We start from the raw sequence: 17,272 nt of genomic DNA, 5'->3' as shown, positions 1-17,272 counted from the left end.
CCATGGAGACCCCAGGCAGAAGCAGTAGCCTCCTCTCTCCATCCCTGCTTGCTTTGGGCTCTTCTTGCTGCCTTTTCCCTCCCCAGCAACGAGGATGGAAGTGTCTGAGCAGGCTTCCCTTGCTCAGGGCACAACTCAAGAGGCCAGAGGAGTGGGATGTGGTGGTGGCAGTGCGGGGTCAGCTCGTTACACAAATGCACACAGACAACCTGGAGCTCATTACAGATTAGTCAAGTCCTGGCCAAATTCAATAAGCCTGTTCACAAGCTTAAGGTTAAGTAAACCCTGGCCTGGAGGCAGGCCTGAGCACAGAGCGAAATAATGCAAAATGGAAAACTACCTTAAGAAACAGCTCCCCGAAGGCTGTCACGTACTGTGCTCTGCTTGTGATTAGAGACTTTAATTATGAAGGTGGATACTGAAGGCTTGAAGTGCTTTCTTTTCCTAAATAAGTAGGTCCACACATTCCTGCCTGAAAAGCCGCAGAGAGGCACTTACTGAGATGTGCTTGCAGAGGAACAGCTGGAAGCGTTTGTCTTGCAGCACGCTGCCCAGCTCTGACCCCAGCATTTCCAAGATCCTGTGTGATGTGCCACGTGGAGAGCCAAAACATAATTACAGAGCCTTGGCATCATTATCTTCTCTCTCTTACTTTCCCTCTTCTGGAACAAGCCCCAAGATCCAGCCATTCCCACTGGCCACCACCACAATCCCTCCCAGTGCAGAGTCCCAGCGCGGGCACTGGAGGTACCTGGGGACATCAGCGTGGAAGAAGCAGACACAGTTCCTACAGCCCAGTCCCATAGATAAAGCTTCACTCTGTCTTGTCACAGTTGCATATTCTCCCTCCAAACTCATATCCAAGGACAAGGTACAAGAGCAGGATTTTATGGGTTGGGGACAAGCCATGTCACTTTCTGGTAACTCTCAGAAGTTGTGGCCAGTCAGGTTGGGTGGCCTAAACCAAACTGATTTCTATACAGGTCTGTACACCCAAGTGCTCTAGAGTAGAGGACTGAAATTCTCTCCTGAAACCCTTGCAAACCCTCCCCCCATCCCTGGAACAAATTTGTCCTTAGATGGTCTGGTGGCCACCAAACTCACCCAAACCCACTACCAATCACAAGAACAGCAGCTTCCCACACCAAGGGAATTCCAACTCATTGTGCACTGGAACTCAAGGCTGTGCAGTGCAGGAGCAGATTTCAACCAGCACAGCCCCATCCCTTGAGGAGATGGGGGTCTGGAGAGCCAGGAATGCAAAGCTCTGACAGAGGCAGAGCTGCGCTGGCAGGTTCTGAGAACAAACATAACCTTTGCTGAACTCGTACAGATACAAAAATGCTTTCACGTTTTTTCAGGACATCTTCTGCTTCATTGTCGGTTGTGCATACTTCAGCTGGAAGGCTGGGAAGGAACTGAAATAAAGAGGAAGAGCTGCATGGGTGGGTTGAGAAGAGATGGGTGGCCTTACTGGTACCTGGGCACTGATGTACCCATGGAATTAAATGCATCACATTTCAGTTGCCCTTTTCTTTGTCAACCCCTCAGCTCCTGCCTGACCTGCTGGTTCAATGATGGTCACATCCCTCTGTCCCAGAGCACCATCTCAGCCCCAGCACCCCAAACCTGGGGGATCTGAGTAAGCAGTTCTTGGATGCGTGCACATCAATGATTATAGTGATAAAAACTCAGCTATTGTGGACTCAACACCGTAATTCCATCTCTAAATTCCAGCTTGACACATCTGTCACCAGATGAGTTTCCTTCACCCCGCTGCTGTTGTTTTAATGGGTTCATTGCCAGAAAGCACAGAACAAAACCCCTGGGTTGAAGTGATCACACAGCCTCAGTAAAAGAAGAAAAAAGCCAGGTCCCAAAAACAGAGCTGGGTGCCACAACTGGCATCTTCCCAGCCAGAGCAAGAGCACAAGAACAGAGCAGAGCTCCTCTCTGCTGTCCCCAGCCCTGGTTTCCTGGAAAGCCACCTTTGTAAGTCAGGACAAGCTGCAGAAGTGCATTTAAATGCATCACTGTTATGAGGAACAAGAAGTAGAAATACTTTATATAAAGAAAAAGCCAAGAACTTGGCAAAACGTAGAGGGGAAAAGGATCAGAGCATCTTTAAAGGAAGAAGGAAAGGAGTTCCCTTGTCTGAGACCTTCTCTGCACCCATAATAAGCGCGGCAAACCCAAAATGAGAGATTATATAAAGTCCATAATTGAAGGAGTGAAAGCCACAGTTAAAACAATCTAAAAAGACCAAGCCCTGAGAAATGCAACCCGAATCCCTTATCTTTTGATGGAAAAGAATGTGCTCCCTTAGATTAATGACGTGTTTACCCAAAAGGAAATCACCGCCCTTCTGAAGCAGCGAGTGTTTGTTCCTCCCAAGTCCCTGTTTTCTGATCCAGCGCTGATCTCCCAAACCTCCTGTTTAAAGCCAGCACACAATGCAGCTTCCTGCAGCGGCAGCCCCAAGCAATCCCAGCCTTAACCCTCTCCCAAAAGCCACCCTCAGCTGCACCTGCTGGGGAAGATCAGGGGGTGTTTGGGTTCTGCCCCAGCATAGGGACAGGCATTTGCAGCGTGGTTGCCAACAATGCTGCTGCAGAGCAATCCATCAGCCCAAATATTATTATTACATCTTTTGCAATATATCAGCAGAAATATTTCTGTGTCGAGCAGGCAAATGAGCATGCAGCATGACAGCATTTGCAAAGGGAAGCGTGGGGATTCCAGCAGAGCATCCTGCTGCCTTGTCTGGGGTGCCCTGAAAAAAGCTGACTGCTGGATGCTGCACTACACCGGTGTGTTGTGACAGGCATGGAGGAGCACAGATCAGGGCACTGGGAACTCACACCAGAGCAAAGAAGTGCAGTGGGGCAACTTGGTAAAACACACACACACAAAAAAAACCCACAATATAAGCAAACAAGCCAAAAACACACAAGGGGACATTCGGTTCCATGTATGCATGGCAAATCCAAGTATTTCATAGAATCACAGATGGTTGGGGTTGGAAGGCACCTTTGAGATCAACCAGTTCCAACCCCTTGCTATCGGCAGCAATACCTCCCTCTAGATCAAGTTCCTCACAGCCCTGTCCAGCCTGGCCTTGAATGCTTCCAGAGATGCAGCATCCACAACCACACTGGGCAACCTATTCCAATGTCTCACCACCCTCACAGGATTTACATCCTTTTTTTCTGCCCAGTGGCCCCAAAAGGGTCCAAGGATGAGTGACCTGCAATAAATGCACCCCACGGGTGCTACCTCTCATCTCCTCATGCCACAGGGACCTTGGGACATCCTGGCCACAAGAGCTATCAGGTCACAGGCATCTTCCTCCCACAGAGTTCAATAGGTCTGCAACATTAGGTACCAGCAGCAGCAAAAGATAGCACAGAAGCCATAATAAACAAAGGGAGCCATTTAAATCACTCCCTGATGGAGCAATGTTCATCCCTGGGACGCCATCCCCTCTTGCAGCCAGGAAGGAGCCCTGTGGAGTGAACACTTGTTCCTGCCCCACTCCTGCTGCAGTGCCCCAGAGACCAGCACCCACCTACTTCATCCCCAACTGGCTCCTGGGGCACAGAGACATGGAAAACTAACAATGTAAGCCTGTGAGAGGAGCTGGTTCAGTCATCTGGCATCTTAAGTTTTATATTACTTCATGCTAAATCAGTCTTGCTATAATATATAAAATACTTCCATGACTATTTTATGTCTTGATGTGGTATCCGCTACCTGGCTTGTTCAGCAGTATTCAGACCTGCCAGAGGAAATGGTTTTGCTCATTACAAGGAGTACAAGAAGTAAAACATCCCTCTTGCTTCACCTTTTTTCTAGGAAAATATTTTGCATAAGTGGGATACTTGATTTTGTGTGGTACTTCTTGGAAGCCATGCCCAGAGTCCCTGTGGTGGGTGGCTCTGCAGAACCTCTCAGATGAAAAATCCCAGCTTTAAGAAACCAGAATTTGGGCTGAGCCAAGGCACAATTGGAGGAAAACGAATGGCACCGGAGCTGCAGAGGTGATGACACACATCCTCTGGGCTAGCAGGACTGACCCTATTCCTAGCTCTGAGCTGCGCTGGCTGCTGCCAGGGACAAAGCCCAACCCACGTCAATTGAATCCAGTGCCTGATTTAATGGTTGGCAGCCCTGCCCATGGCAGAGGGGTTGGAATCAGATGGTGTTTGAGGTCCTTTCCAACCCAAGCTATTCTATGATTCTATGAATCCCCACCTTCCCAGAGTCAGTAGTTGGCCACAGTGGAATAAAACCAACCAGATCCTGTCATGATCTGCACACTCTTGTGCTATGGTCATGACTAGAACACCCCATGCTCCCAAGTTACAGATATATTATCTAGATGACAATGGCATTTAAAAGAGAACTATTCCATTTGTTGATTTTGTATCATTATTATTATTATTCTGTACCCAAACTGATAGTTGGATTTTTTTTTTTTTTCTTATTTTATTCTGGGGAGGTTTCCATTATCCTTGATAGAATTCACACAGCTCCAGCTCAAAGTTTAGCTTCAGAACCGTGAATCAAACAGCGTTTGATTTTGGAGAGGCTGAGTAAGACATTGTCACCTTAAAGGATTTTTTTGCTGTCGTTTGTAACCATGTACTGGATTCAGTTTAAATGGGAGGAGACATTTTCCCTATTAAACCCCTATTTTTCAATGAGCACAGTTTTTTTTCTTTGATAGAAAAGAAAACCAAGGAGAACCAGCAGGTCCTTGCACATACAACTAGGCTGAAATCTCTCACCTACAGCCAAAAAAGGCCACAAACTGTTAGCAGAAGCCAGCAGGGAAGACGATGAGCAGTAGATAAGAACCCATATCCTGCACAAAGTTTCCTCTGCAGCCCAGGACAGGAATGCAAATTAAAAGCAAAGTGGCTGCAGAAAGAATCCAATATCCAGAAATCATCTCTTTAAGTTAAAGCCCTTAATAAGGAAAGCTGATTCAGGGCACAGCTGAACTGTGTCAGGAATTAAACACTGCAGGGATGGAATACAAGGAGGCACAAAATCTCCATCATTTGAAAAGAACCACATAGTGGCACAGACACACACAAAAATCAATGCAATTAAATAAAGCTGTCTAGTTTAAACACAGTGGCATGGAGAGATGGAGGGATTATGGGATGTTACACATCCAGACCGTCTTGTGAGGTCCCTAGCATTAAACAAGCTGCTGCTAAAACAGAGAACCCAGAGGCTTTATCGGAGAAAGCCCATGGGAAGGCAATGTCTAATAATGGACAAATCCCAGGGCACCATGCTGCAGCCAAGCCGGCTCCCTGCCCAGTTTGGGGATCCACCAACGAAGCCACTGAGGTGTTTTAGGGTTTAGCTGCAAGATGAGCTTAGCAGTGCCTCACAGGGAAACAGCGAAGGAAGTAAAGGTTAAACGAACCATGTAGAAAATCCCCTTGATAAATCATGAGGGTTATCACCCATCCTGCAGCAGGAGGCTACAGCAGCAGTGTTTATCACACCAGTACTATGACAGGCTGAACCAATAGCCTAATTCCTACTGCTGCTGCTACTAAATGAGTTACAAACTAACATCTACGAGATAAAAGTAAACCATCAGCTGCTCCAGGCATGGACCAGAGCCAGCCCTGTCGCCCAGCCTGCCCATGAGGGCAATGGCATGCTTTAGGGTTATCAACCAACATTAGGACAGTCCCCTACACTACACACTCTAAGGATGACATTTGCTCCTGTGTGGACGAAACTCAAGGGGGTTACCACAGCTGTTCAGCGAGGTTCAATACATTAAGAAGGATATCAGCAGGTTCTCAAGTCCCTGGGAGACCCAAAGCTTCGGCAGCAGGAATCAGGGGACAGGCTGGGATAGCTGCAACTGGAGCACTGAATCACCTTGTGACCTGCTTTTCAGCCAGGATTCTTGAGGTCCAGCCAGCAGGGACAGGGCAAGAGAACAGCAATCCAGATGGCCACAGATTCTGAAGAAAAGCCATAAGAAAGGAAAAAGTGGCATCCTTTAGGGATCCTGAGCTCTCATCCCCTCCTCATCACCACTGCGGGAGATGCTGCTGGGGACGCAGTGGAAACACCATGCAGAAAACTGACAGGTCAAGCTGCATATTTCTCTTATTCTCTTTTTTTTTTAACCGAATTGCCTTAAATACCTACTTCAGAGAGACTGATGCAGCTTTCCTGCCCGTACCTAAACAAGCCCCCCTGACAATGTTATCACTTTTCAAAACACATCTGTGCCACAGCTCTTAGCCCAGACAATTGGCAGGTAACCAGTTAATAAATTTCTTCGCCAGACTGTTGAATAGGCTGGCCCCCACTCAAAGGTGATGTCACTCCGATTCAATGTGCTATAATTGGAAAAACCTGGGGAAAGCAATCGCGTGTTTTTTAATAAATAAAGTTCGCATTAGCGGCCTCCTGCCTTTTATTCACCACCAGCTCTACCTCGTTCAGTAGCAAAGCGGGATTTACTGCTGCCACTCACTCCGTGATTCCTACTTGGAATATGATGCCAGTTTCCAGATGTGTTTCAAGCCAGGAAGTCAGCAATCAGCCTGGATAAAGCCTCTGGGATTAGCTGCAGATCATCTTCTGACACACACATCCTTCCTGCACCCTCTCTTAGAAAACTGGGGCACACCCCTTGTGCCCAAAAATACAATAGAGAATAGCCCAGGCCAAGCAAAAGCCTCTGATGAGGAAGCTTTGATCGTTCCCATGTTAAATATATGTGAATGCATTTAATTGATTCAATCCATCAAAGTCACCAAAGCACTGCTTTAGGGATCTTTACAGCACCGGCATGTTTACAAACACATCATGCTAACAGCTGCAGGTTCCCTTTCTGCTAGAGCAGCCCCATGCAAACGTTCCCTCCCATGGCAGGGGGGGAAGAGCATCAGCTCTCCCACACAGCCACAGGACACCCAAGGAGGAAAAATCCTTCACAAGGTTCATCCTCAGAGGAAGAAATTAGGATAAAGGCTTTTCTGATCTCTGTGAGAATACCGTCAGAAAGCTACAGCAGAAGCAGTTGACACAAAGGATGTGGTTTGTGTGGAGAATGATCCCAACCAGCAGCACATCCAGGGGCTGCAGGGGGTTAGATGCAAGCAGGGGTTATGCTCAGGGCCTCAGGGGGCTCCAAAGCCTCGCAGCAACCCCCAGCATGGTGAGGTACTGCCTGGGCTCCAAAAGGAGAGACAAGCTGCAGGAGGAAGCCCCAGCCCAAGCAATCCTCAGGCCTTGCTCACTCAGCCAGACCCCCACCCTCCCATTATCTAACAGGCTGCCAACGGAATCCTTATTTTTAATGCTTTCCCTCTTCTAAGTACATTACAGAGGCTGCTTTTGGGGGCATTTTTTTTGCTGTACTGCGAGTCCTTTCATCTCACCACCAATACAAAGCACAACCCAATTAACACCAGATCTCCCCACAAATAACCCCACCCCTCCCCATTTGCTTGCACAGAGGCTCTGGGCTGTAGCTGGGTACCTGTGAGCAACTGCCAAAACAGGAAAGCAGGCGCCTAATTGAAGGGAGTATTTGGGAGTCACCCTACACAAAAATTAGCAGAGATATGCTAGGAAAATAAAAGTGTGGGCACTAACAGCAGCCTTATCTTCTTTTTCCATGACTCTAATGTTCAGTACGTGAAGAGGCCAAAAAGCTTCACACGATGTTCTGAGGAGTTGGTTGCGGACAGACAGCATCCTCTCTTTTATGTTCACTGCTCCCCCCCCCCCCCCGCCACTCCCAAGCAATGCAGACTGGTTTTGAAGCACAGACCTACAGAACTGATGCAAGACAAGAAACCCCAGCACTGCTGTTCTGCCTGCAACACGTTATTCGGCAGCATAGCTGACACAAGGTCCCATCTGTCTGCTCTCGATTAACCTGCATTAGGTTTGGCAAGAAGAGAAAGCCATGAGGAGACAGAGAAGGGGCAACATGGGGGTGTCCGTTTCTGGAGGTGATCATTGAGCTTGGGGTGGCTCAGAGCCCAGCAGAAAGATAGCACAGGAGTCCCGCTCCTTACCACCTACACCCCTCCTTACCACCTGTCCCTCACAGTGACCTGGAGCCAGGGCCCATCACTGGGGAAGCACTGGCTGGGTCCAATGGGGAAGTTTAGTATTCCATGGCCTCCAGAGGAGGCTCTGGGTCGTGGAACCATGCCAGTGTTTGGGGGTAAGGAGGAGGGATGCTGCAGTCTGATGGTGCCTGGGTAAGGCAAGTCTGCTTCTGAGTGACAGCAATTCTCACCTTTCTTTTTGTTTGCCTGTTCATTTCCTCATGCACCTAAACATACAAACACTCGCTTTTCCTGCCCTGGCTCTTTACAGCTTCTCCTCCATGCAATGCCTCTCGGGAGTCCTGGCTCCACTCCAAGGCCAAACCCTGCAGCCTCTGCAGGGACAGCCACATCTGGAGAAGGAAGGGACCACTGCCCCGAGTGCTCCCCACAGCAGGACAAGCCACGGTGAGGGAAAGGAGAAAGCAGCGGGAAGTCCTGCTGAGAACCCCTTTTGTCTAAATAGGGCCTGTCCTACAACTAAAAATAAAGGCTAACCACAGGAAGGGAGTGAGAGCTTGGCCCACATCCCATGTTGTGCACGCCTGGGTGTGAGGTTGAGGAACAGGGGGGGACGAGTGAGGGGCCCCCACCCAGCGTAACCACACATGGGCTCAGATGCCAGGCCTTTGGGATGGACAGACACACTCATGGAGGTTACTTAAACCCAAGCAGACGATGTTTGGTGGCAGCACTGATCCTCAGCATCTTCTCTGACCTGCTCACACCCCTCCCAGCACGGGTGGGAAGGCATCCTGCTTATGGTGCACAGCAGAGACCCAAGCCCACAGAGGCCAAGCTCACTGTTGGTGCTGACGCACCACTCAGAGGCCTGCTGGGGAAATGCAGCACCCAGCCTGAGCTCAGACAGTCCTCTCAAACAGAAGCTGATTTAAAAATAGGAAAGAAAAAAAAAAAAAAAAAAAAAGCATCATAAAAACTAACAAAAAACCCTAATTCTCTTTCCTTATAGGTCTCTGGACCTATACGAAGGTCACCTCTGAGCACAAAGGGAATGCAAACCCTCATGGTTTCCTTTAGAAAAGGACTTCCATGCACAGCAGCTGCTTGGAGCAGGCTAGCTGCGTTCCCTACAAGACATGCCAAGTATTCCACACTGAACACATGCTGAATACGAAACGCAGCTGCCTTTCCATGAGCTGCTTTAGCAGGTTTCTTGAACTTTCCCCCCTTAAGGTGCTTTTGGACGCAGTGGAACTCAAGAAAAAGGTGACACCTTCTGTTTACTCAGCCAATTACACTTAGTGACTGCTGCAGGGCTGGCTGCAGTGCTCGCGAGCTCCTCATAGCCTGCGGTGGGCTCCCACCCTGCACCTCTAGGGATGACAGAGAGGGGAAGTGGGCTCAGGGAACCCCATCCCTCTGCCTTGCCCATGCCCAGCTGCCCGCCTCATGCTGCCTCATAGCAGGCTGCTATCAGGCTGGGGAAAGGCAATAGAAGATACTCTTTGAAACCCCAGCAACTCCCTTCTCCGTACAGCTGTGCTTCCTTAGCTGGGAAGCCCAGAGCTACCGTTGGCTGCACAACACACTACCAGGGCTTAAAGGATGCCCCAGGCCTCCAGAGGAAAAATCTCCTCTATACAAAGTTGTAACAGCCCTGCCCAATTTGCTCTAAGAGGCCCTGATCCTAAGAGGAACCACGTTTGATAGCCCTGAGCTCTACCTCTGCCTAGATGTGTACCATCACAAAGATGCCTACGCAGAAGACCCCAAAAGAACCAATGCCTGTTTCCCCAATGCTCAGGACCATCAGCTTTACCTGCATCAAGGTGTGAAAAGGACCCGATGACAAAGTCCAGCGTTGAGACAGCCAGCAGGAAGAGCAGCAGGAGCTGGAGGCGGATGATCCACTTCACCCCTGCCAGGTTGATCCCAAGCAGCCCCAGCAGCACCGCCAGGGAAATGCCCCGCACTGCCCAGATGTTGCTGAGGCTCAGTACACCCGCAATGGACTCTGCAAAGCCTGTGATGTACATGGCACCTGCAACACACTGAAGGACAGAGGTCTGTGAGCATCCCGTGGGTGCAGTGCCTGCAGCAGGGCTCAGCCTGAGATTTGTTGCCACGCTGCAGTGTTTAAGGTGACTCCGGCCCATGGGCACTGAACCTTACTGCCACAACAGAGGACACAGTCAAGGCAGTGCGGGTAAGGGTACTGCCTGGGTAAACTCAGTAGCAACCAGCAGCTTTCCACTGGCTTTAAAATCTACCCCCAATTAACATTCCAAGAGAAACCACTCTGGCTCACCCAAGGAAGAAGAGGATGAGTCAACCTTTTTAGCTCCTCTGAACAAAAAGGCTCCTAGTCAAACACCTGCCTGAAGAGCAGCCACATGCTTCTCCCCCTCCCTGCTTCCTAGGGTTTACTTTTAACTCTGTATTTAGCTTGGATGTAAAGCCTGATGCTTCACCGGCTCCCTGTCTCGTTCCTGGAAGGGAGCCTGCACATTTGAGGAGTGCATGTTGTGCAGCTCGTGCTCCCCAAGCATTCGGGAGAGCTGTTTATTTCCCTTACTCTTCCTGGGTGGCCAGCAGTCCATAGGATGGGACATCCAAAGGGCAGGAAAACAGCTGCAGGTTCAGCCCTCAGATCTCACCCTGTGGGGCAGCAATCCCAGTTCCAGAGGTTTCCAGAACAGGTATTTCTGCAATGCTCCCTTTTAGCACACAGCATACCTGGCAAAGCAAGCCAGGGTACGCAGCTGCACATCAGCACCACTATGAGTTATTAGGAGGACACTCAGAAAGAAGCAGAGCAGGGAAGAGCTTCAACACCTCAGACATCCTTGAAGCCTTCCCTTCAATAACACATGACATCTCCAGCAATCGGGTGCCTGAAAAGTCCCCACTCCACCTTGCATGGTAACAAGCCACCACCCCCAGTGGCCCTGCAATAAGGGGTTCTTTCTTGGGGCTTGAACCACCTATCTTGAAATCTCTTGCAGCAGAGATGCAGCTCACAGCTGGTGCAGTAAAAGGCAGAAAAAGTCCGCTGAGCGCAGCCAAAGAGAAGGGAAACACATCAGCTTTCAGGAGCACGCAAAGCATTTCTCTGCAAGCTGCCAATTCCCACCCCGCAGCCCCCATGTGCGCTGGATGCCTCGCTACGAGACGGGGCTGCCAGAGGCCAGGTTTTACGACCCCTGGGAGAGGCTGCAACCTGATTGCTTTCCCAGACAGGGTCCACTCGGAGAGCAGGAGTGGAAAATATTACAGGAAGGATTCTCATGTGTGGCCCATTTCCATATCTTGGCTTATAACTGCGTTCAGTTTGTATTTTATGGACGCTTGCTTTTAATCTGCAGTGAAAGGAGAAGGGATTCTTGTTGGTTTGTGTTTTTTTTTTAAGGGTTTTCAGAGATTGCTGCAAGTCAGTCATTTGAAAACAAACTTCAATAAAAATTCTTCCCCGCTCCCCACACTTCAGACTGTTCATAACATCTTTACAGCAGGAGGGGGTTAAGTTACCACAGATTTAAGAGATTACTTTCCACTCTATATGTTTACTACACGTGTTTCAGTGCTCCACCACCACAGCTCCTCAGAGCCATTCAGAAAACACAGAAGCTGTGACTCTCCTCTCTTAGCTGTGCCCTTACCTCTGCCCAGCTCCCATCACACACCGGCTCCACTTCGGCCCCATTTGGAGAAGCAGCCACAGCTCGCCCAGTTCACATGTACCCCCACATCCCCAAGGGCACAGTGAGCACATCGAGGCCAACACAGCAGCCCAAAGGGCTCTTGGCTTTATGTGGTCACCCTGGCCACTGCCTTTCAGTTGCATTTATGTCCCCTTAAGGGCAAGGCATATCTTGGCACCAAGGCTGCTTTGGGAACAGAAGGGACATTATGCACAAAACCCAGCTCCTCTGCCATTTTAACCATTGCCATTTGCCCTGCTCTTACGGATGCATTCAGAAAGACTGATACGTTTCTAATTCTTCTTTTTAATTCTCTTTTCACGTTTCTAATTACCTGGCCAAAAATATAAAGGAGCCCAATGGTTCCCCCGACTTGACCTCCAAGGACGGTAGAGATCATGGAGTAGACGCCTCCACTTCCAATGCTGCACTTCTCACAGACCCCAATTCCAGATAGGACCGTCACCAGAGCAACCAGGACCACAAAGGACACCAGAAACATGCCCATCACAACACCAGTGTTTCCCTGCAATGAGAAAACAACAACAAAAACCGACTCACACAAGAAAGATTGGTTGAGAGGGAAAAAGGACCCAGCCTCTTCTAGTCACTTGTGATCAATGCCTATGGAGCCATTACAGGTGAAAAGGAAGAACAAAACCTCGACACGCACCCCAATTATATCATTAATGTAACTGATTGCTACATTCACAGATCCTATTGATGCCCTTCTGAAGGAGAGCTGCCTCGTCCTGCAGCTGGACAGACCCTTCCATGATAAGGCTCTGCTCCACCACTGGGCTCCTGCATGAATCATTGCTCCCGGCCTCTGGCTGAGAAAGGATGATGTCAAACAGTGACTCAACGACTGAGGGGAGGGGGTTGCTGCCATTGCCCTGTTTCATTATGTTCGAAAATGAAGCATTAACCAAAAACCAACCAAACAGAACCCCTTCAGAACAAAAAGCAGCTTCAAAACCGAACGTTTGGGATCAGTGACACCTGATTTATTAGGAGCATCACGCCGGAGTTTTAATTCATCACAACGTTTACCTTTCAAAGCTCTGAGCCTCTCAAACGATAACAAAGAACAAAACCTCCAGGGAAACACTGCCTGGAAGATAAATAATGCGCTCATAGGCCACCGCTTTATCTGCCTGATGTATGCAAAGTAGCAGGTGGCTCTCACACTCGATTTCCTCACACGTATTTTGCACGCAGGATTTCGCCCTGCTGATAAAAACTTCCTTCCTACTCCGGGCAGAGGAAGCACCAGGGAGGAGAAGCTGCAGCCAGAGGTGTAGGGTGAGCAGCAAAGCCTGCATGCAGAGTGGGGTATGCTGCTTGGGGCACTCCATTTGAGGCTGCATTTCCTACGTGCAGTGAAAGCATGCCCTCCACAGAGCCAAGGAGAAGGCACTTTGTTCCTCCATGCAAATTCAAGCACCCCTTCTGCACTCAGGACCTTCCAAACCTCCCTCTCATGGCTGTAATTTGTTTTCCAAAAGTTTTGCTCTGTGCTCCAGCCCACCTTCCCTCTGCTGACAAATCACTTAGTGCAGCACACAGCCAGCCCAACTGCATCATCAGGAGCCTCTCCCAGTGCCCGGTTCACATCTGGCCTCCCTTTCTCTGCCTCAGCTCCTATTTCAGGCCCTGTCCCATTGCTCCTCTCTAGCCTTGCTCCCTCTCCTCCCACTCCGGTAGTTTCTGAGGTCATGTTAGCCTTGATACGGGTTTGTTTATTACCATCACTGCTTCTCATCCTTGGGGCTGGTTGAAATCCCAGATCTCTATTTTTTTTTCTCTCTTTTTTTCCTGCTTTTTGCAAACAACAGAAACATATCCAGGATGTTACTATCATCATTAAATCCTATTTTGGTTCAGCATCCCGCGGCCGTTGACAGGGCTTTATCTGGTCAGTAAGGAACAGAGCCAAGATCTGTCACAAATGCAGCTGCTGGCGGGGTCAGCCCCACAGCCCAGTACAACTCAACACTCCTTTAAAAGGACAATTGTTCCTTTTCCTCCATAGCTTACCCGGAGGTTAGGAGGGTTAATAAATACGACACGCTTCAGTTAAAAAGGAAAAAAAAAGAAAAAGAAAAGCACAGACAAGCAAACATACACATGGCCTTGGGCTACTCCAGATCCTGGAGGAGGCACTGGGCAAGCGCAGCAGCTGGTTAATGGGCAACACGGGGCTTTAGGCAGAATAAAGGTTTAACATCAGGGCCAGGAGAGAGCTAACTCCTTCCTACAGATCACCAGGGGGAGGAAGGCAGAACGGGGAGGCAAAAGCCCTGATTATTTATGCATGCACGCTGGAAGGATGGAGTGTAAGTGGGCAGCGCAGCAGTTACTGAACACGCATGGAAGACTGAGGTCCCCTGCAACTGCAGGCGTTACCAACCCCAGCCGTGGAAGCTCACAGCAAAAGCCTGATGGCAAACAGATCCACGTATGTGCGTCCCCTGCCACGTGTGCTCTGCCAGCCCTGACTTCTCCTCCCTTCCCTTTTCATGCTGTCTTCCAGCTGTTCCACTTTTTATTTACTTACTTTATTTTTATTTGCGCTCGTTCCAGCAGTAATTCGCTGTCAGAGGAGAAATGGAGGAAATCAGAGCAAGAAAAGCGGAGCTAAGAGAATCATCCTGGCTTCTTCAGCCTGCAGTTCCCACCAGAAAGCACGAGCTGTGTTTCAGCTGATAGAGGCACAGCACCCATGCACTGACCCACCAGGGATCAGTGGAATGCAGGGCTGGGGTCTGCACCCTGCTGTCAATGAGGGAACAGCCCCACTGCATCTCAGCTGCCATAGGGATACACCTGATTCTGTAGCTCTGCAAAGCTACAAGCACTGCAAAACCGAGAACACTTCAGGTTCTGATGGAGTGGAGAGGTGAGGACACAATGATCTATTCCCATTCCCACGTTCAACCGAATCAGCCCTCACTCACCACAAGCCATCCCGTCCTCAGGAAAAGAACCACTCCAAAGATGTTGATCATGCAGGAGGTGAAGACGCCATCCCACGTCCCAAAAAGCACCGGCTCCCATACAAACAGCTGGATCTTCCACCAGGGCCTGCTCTGCGTTTGGGATCCCTGGAGGAAAGCAAAGCCTTCAGATTCACCTCTTATGCTCTTCAGGCAGGCTGCAGAAGTGGTGTGAAGGTCAATGACCATTACAGCCACACGGCTTGCCACCAATGAATGCCAAGATGTGACTTAGCTCCAACTTAGGAACTGCTGTGTTTTGGAAGGCCAGGTTGGATGGGGCTTTGGGCAATCTGATCTAGTAGGTGGCAACTAACCCATGGCATGGGAAGTGGAAGAGGTTTGAGGTCCCCATTAAGAAGACCAGGCTCGCTGCAGCATCTCTTGGAGTAGAAGACAAACCCGGTTGGATAGGCTGGGGCTGGAAGGATAGGTTCAAATAGCTCTGTCATCACACAAAGCCAGTAGATTAGTGATGAGAACGCTGAGTTTCTAGAGGAGATAAAGGACACCTGCAAATTTCAGAGCTGCTGAAGCCAACAGCTGAAACCTCAGGGGATGTGCAGCTGGGCTGCAAGGAGAGCTGGCTCCCACATACCTGCTGGGCCTCCTCGTGGAACAGCTCCTGCACGTGGCCCTCGCCTCTGGCACCATGCGTGATGTTCATCGTGCCCTTTACACTGCCTCTGCCCTGCAGATGGTGGATCTGAGCCCAGCACATCAGCTCTTCTCCTCTGCCAAGCTCCTGCAGCTCCCGATCCCCCGCTGTAGGTTCATGGTCTTAGCGCAATTCCTGTGGAAGGAGGACCGACAGAAGGCACTGCTGCTGTTTCTCAGCCTGCAGAAGTGTGAGGCTGTTAACCAGCCAGAGCCGATGGCCAATGCTGAACCACAGAGCACAACACCACCACAATACTCTCTCAACTCTAACACTTAACAGCTCTTGGTGGGCCTTGCTCAGTCCTTTCCTGCTCCTGGCAACCCCAGCATCCTGCAGCACTAGCTTCACAGCTTCCTTATGTGCTGTCTGGGAGAAGGATTTCCTTTCACTTGGCTTTAAATCTGGCGCCTGCTCATTCTATTCCATTCTTCTGTGCTGTTATGACATGAGACATACAGAGCACTTCCCAGCACCACTAACAGTTGCACAGCACTTATCACCTTCCCCTCTGCTGCACCGTTTTGCAGACTAGAGCCCTGCCTCTACACTCTCTGCCCTGCTACCCCCCTCTCTTCCAGTGCAGTGCAAGGATGGTAAAGAAAGGTTGTGGTGAGGTGGGAGTTGGCCTGGTAAAAGCCACAAGACAAGAGAAAACAGGCTTAAGTTGAACCATGGGGGGGTTCAAGTTGCATATTGGGAACTATTTCTTCTCAGAAAGAATGGAACAGCAGTGGCAGAGCTGCCCAGGGAGGCAGTGGAGTCACTGTCCCTATTAATGTCCAAGAACCATGGAGATGTGGCACTGAGGGACGTGGTCAGTGGGCATGGGTTGATGGTTGCTCTAGAGGTGATCTTAGAGGTCATTTCCAACCTTAATGATTCCATGACCCAACCAGCAGGGAAAAGCTGGCACAAGCACTTCTATGGGGGGTTTCATTCCTGGAGCTGACCCAGTAGGAACCACTGCCCTCCCAGATACCTACAGCCACACAGAGGAGGGCTTCCTTCCTTTTCTCTCAGAGTTAGAAAACTCCAAACCCATATGCAGGCAGTGTTCTCCTAACACCACCCCCTCTTCTATTACTACTTATGCACCTGGATGGATGCATCCATTTAGCTCATAGAGCCACTGAAGCAGCCCATGAAAAACAAAACCCACCTGACTGCGAGGCCATGAGTGAGTCGGGGATGTAAAGGAAATAAGACAGCAGCACTGCTGCACATGGGGGCTCCCAACCTGCTCAAGGCTGTTCACCTGTTATTCACTTACCCCAACAGCCATAAACACCGTGTGAGCCCAGCCCCACACACGGCGCTGGGACACCCGCAGGGCCCTGCACTGCAGCACCCCACACACGGTGGGATCGATTGCTCGGCACTGCCGGGGCAGTAGCCCCCCTCCATCTCCCTGCTGCAGCTTCCTTTTCCTATTTCCTTCTTTTATTTTCCCTCCCTCCCTGCCTTCTTCTTCTTCGTTGTTACGTTGTTTTCTTCCCACCCTTTCTCTACCTCTCATTTGCCTCCTTTTCCCTCATTTTTACCTCTATTTTTGCTTCCTTTTCCCCCATTTTTGTCTTTTTGTTTATTTTACTTTCTTTCTTCCCTCCCCCCACCCATTGCCGTTTATTTCACTTTCTTTTCCCTCCTCCCCATCCCCTTCAGTAGCACAGTCCCAGTACCTCCCACCTTCTCCCCCCTACCTCCCCCCGGTCCCACCGCTCACCTGCCGCCCGCAGCCGTCCCCAGCACCGCCTCCTCCCGACGGGGCGGGGGGGGGGGATGGCCCAGGATGCCGCCACGTGTGCCGGGCACACCTTCCGCCCGCCCTCCTTTACC

At 50.0% G+C, this 17,272-nt stretch overlaps 1 protein-coding gene across 2 annotated transcripts in view; it reads right to left on the bottom strand.

The window, feature by feature from the left end:
- SLC12A8 (solute carrier family 12 member 8) overlaps positions 1-17,272 on the bottom strand; it is a 44,011-nt gene extending 26,739 nt beyond the window's left edge. Inside the window, exons 1-5 of one of the 2 annotated variants that reach the window (XM_072342045.1) lie at positions 17,160-17,272; positions 15,374-15,568; positions 14,737-14,883; positions 12,111-12,302; positions 9,895-10,126 (exon numbers count right to left, since the gene is read on the bottom strand). In XM_072342045.1, the coding sequence (XP_072198146.1) occupies positions 9,895-10,126; positions 12,111-12,302; positions 14,737-14,883; positions 15,374-15,496 (694 nt within the window). In that variant the 5' untranslated portion in view covers positions 15,497-15,568; positions 17,160-17,272. Of the gene's footprint in view, positions 1-9,894; positions 10,127-12,110; positions 12,303-14,736; positions 14,884-15,373; positions 15,569-16,706; positions 16,822-17,159 lie in introns of those variants that run through there. The other variant, XM_072342046.1, reaches the window with a different exon arrangement.

This window comes from Excalfactoria chinensis, chromosome 7 (genome assembly GCF_039878825.1).
Source record: "Excalfactoria chinensis isolate bCotChi1 chromosome 7, bCotChi1.hap2, whole genome shotgun sequence".
NCBI lineage: Eukaryota > Metazoa > Chordata > Aves > Galliformes > Phasianidae > Excalfactoria > Excalfactoria chinensis.
This window is presented reverse-complemented; position numbering and strand designations above follow the sequence as displayed.